The sequence below is a fragment of the Arvicola amphibius genome, chromosome 11 (assembly GCF_903992535.2).
Source record: "Arvicola amphibius chromosome 11, mArvAmp1.2, whole genome shotgun sequence".
NCBI classification, from domain to species: domain Eukaryota; kingdom Metazoa; phylum Chordata; class Mammalia; order Rodentia; family Cricetidae; genus Arvicola; species Arvicola amphibius.
Window position 1 is genome coordinate 93,953,336 of NC_052057.2, and position 2,827 is coordinate 93,956,162.

At 53.7% G+C, this 2,827-nt stretch overlaps 1 protein-coding gene across 1 annotated transcript; it reads left to right on the top strand.

Moving 5' to 3' along the window:
• The first annotated feature begins 1,343 nt into the window (after positions 1 to 1,343).
• Positions 1,344 to 2,039, top strand: Tmem215 (transmembrane protein 215). Its single transcript, XM_038346952.1, has one exon. The coding sequence runs from the start codon at positions 1,344 to 1,346 to the stop codon at positions 2,037 to 2,039; it is 696 nt and encodes a 231-aa protein (XP_038202880.1).
• Positions 2,040 to 2,827: the final 788 nt, after the last annotated feature.

Below are 2,827 nucleotides of genomic sequence, written 5' to 3' on the forward strand. Positions count from 1 at the left end.
GAGAGTCAAAGCAGCATCACCCATTGCCGCGGGGCGGGCCTGAACCGCCAAACCAAGGCCTCTCCTGCTGGCTACCTGGACGACCCTGAATTAAGATCAGAACTGGGATCCCTTTTTCCTTGCCCCACTGGGTGCCATTGGAACCATGGCTGTGGGACTGAGTTTCCAAAGCCATCTTCTGCCAAGTGCAAAGCTGGGAGACCAGCGGAGGAGACTCTGGTGACTCCTAGGAGCAGGAAGGACCGCGAGGTCTTAGCGCTCCTACAGTCAGGCGCGCTTCTGGAGTGCTCAGGTCATGCGGGAGCAGAGTGCGACCCGGATCCTTCGAGGGCACCTCGCGCCTCGAGGAGCTGCCCAGAGAGAGGGGTAAGGGCAGCCCCAGAGCACCTGGCTGCTGTCGGGGCAGAGGCATCTCTCAGATCTGGAACTGGCCAAGAGAGCAAGTCCCCTTTTCACCTACCGCTGGGTCCGAAGCCCTAAGACCCTGAATTTGGAACCCAGACTCGGACGTTGCACCGGCTGCCTCGTGGGCAAGAGGATCTACTCTCCCTCTTAGGGCAGCGGCTTGGACGCGATTGGACCCGCCCGAAAGCCCCTGGAGCCTGCTTGGCGTGACCACCCGGCTCTGACCCCCTCGCGCCCCCGCGCGTCCATCTCTGTTCCCAGAGCGGTGCAAGTGATGTAAGGCGGCCAGGCTCGCGCGCTTTCCTCCTGCCGGGACAGAGTCCTCCCTCCCCGCCAGCGGCAGCGCTGCGCGCCCACTCCGCTCGCTGCGCCAGGCTTCGCTTCCAGAGCTCCGGCGACCTACACGCCAAGAGCGAGGTTGGGAAAGACCCCCCTTCTCTGTCCCACCTCCTGTGTGCGGTGTCGGTGGAAAAGCCAGGCTTGGCTCTCGGAACCTAGAGAGAGAATCGAGGGACAGCCTATACGAAGGTTTCTGGAGACATTCAGGCTCTCCCCATTTACGGGAGGTGGCAGGAGCCTTCAGGTAACTCGGTGACCCTACTTGGTACACGTTGGTGTGAGAGAGACAGGGTTGCAATAGTAGTAGATGGGGGGGGTGGGGAGAGGGGGAGGAAGGAAGGGAGGGAGGAAAAGAGGGGAGAGAGAGGGGAGAGGAGAGGAGAGGAGAGAGAGAGAGAGAGAGAGAGAGAGAGAGAGAGAGAGAGAGAGAGAGAGAGAGAGAGAGATTGAAAGACAAGAGTCTTTCAGAGATAGCAAGAAAGAGTTGGTGGGTGGGAAGTTGGATTGGATTTTTTAACCCCTGTGGTTTCGACTTCCACAGAAGAGGGAAGGGGTGCTCCCTGGCTACCAAGCAGCTCCCAACCTGAATGGAGTGAAAGATGCGGCCTGATGACATAAATCCGAGGACTGGGCTGGTGGTGGCCCTGGTCAGTGTTTTTCTGGTCTTTGGCTTCATGTTCACTGTCTCTGGCATGAAGGGGGAAACTCTGGGGAACATCCCTCTGTTGGCCATCGGGCCAGCCATATGCCTGCCAGGCATCGCAGCCATTGCTCTGGCCAGGAAAACCGAGGGATGCACCAAGTGGCCTGAGAATGAGCTACTCTGGGTCCGCAAGTTACCCTGTTTCAGGAAACCCAAGGACAAGGAAGTGGTGGAACTGCTGAGGACCCCCTCAGACCTGGAATCCGGCAAGGGGAGCTCAGATGAACTGGCTAAGAAGGCAGGCCTCAGAGGGAAGCTGCTCCCACAGGGGCCAGGTGAGGTGCCTATGGCCAGCTCCATTACCACCCCCACCCCCACAGAGGAAGCCGAATGCCAGAGTCTAGTCCAGAGTGGGCGTCAGGAGGAGACGTCCAGATATCTGGATGGCTACTGCCCCTCGGGCAGTTCCCTCACCTACAGTGCCTTGGACGTCAAGGGCTCAGCTGACCGCCCTGAGCCCGAGGACAGCATCTTCTTTGTACCCCAGGACAGTATCATCGTTTGCTCCTACAAGCAGAACAGCCCTTATGACAGATACTGTTGCTACATCAATCAGAGCCAAGGCAGGTGGGACCACGAGACAATAGTCTGATCTGGACAGCCAAGGGTCCCGTGTTGACGTTGCTACACTCAGTTCCCAATGGAAGAAAATCTCTGCTCCAACAGCCTTCGTCCTCTTAGAAACTGGCATGGTATGTGAGGGGGTGCAAACCTCTGGTGCCTGATACTTGTGTAAATACGCATGTAGGGGGCAGATTTTAGGGACGAGCTGAGGATTACTTCTCTTTAGGGAAGAGGAAGTAAATAGGAAAAAAAAGTTCCATTTGCTTCTGAACAATTTAAACAATGTTGAATGCCTTCTAAAGCAGCCCCCAAAGTGCTAAGGATGCCCCTGGTGACAGTCAGGGGCATCTAGAGAGAGCCAGGTATCAAAGGATGCAGGGGCTGTCCACACAGAAGCTGGCTACTTGTGCCTGAAGAAAGGGGAGGAAAAGTTTGTGTTCCTTTATACAAAATGAGTTTTGCCTGTTGAAAATGTTGAAAAGCTTTTAATGTATGGTAGCTGCTGGAAGAAATAAAAATCAAGATAGAATAGGTAAACCCTCCTCCTTAAATGGGTTGGATTTTGGAGGAAGGGGAGTTAAAAATAGCTGGAATGTATAATTGAGTCCTAGCCTCTAACAAGGTCACATTTCAAATAAAGTGTTGATTATATTATGTGAAATGTTATTATTTCAGATGGCTGTGTTACGTCTTAAACTCTTCATTTGTGTTGATTTGCTGGAACTTTATCTGAAGTTTTTAAATATTTACTAACATTCGTGTATTTCCTTACCAGGTGCAAAATGACTTGATGTAATATTTTCATAGATTAGAATT

Bases quoted from the DNA above. Each gene is read 5' to 3' on its own strand.
- Tmem215 (XM_038346952.1), top strand. From the start codon at position 1,344: ATGCGGCCTGATGACATAAATCCGAGGACTGGGCTGGTGGTGGCCCTG.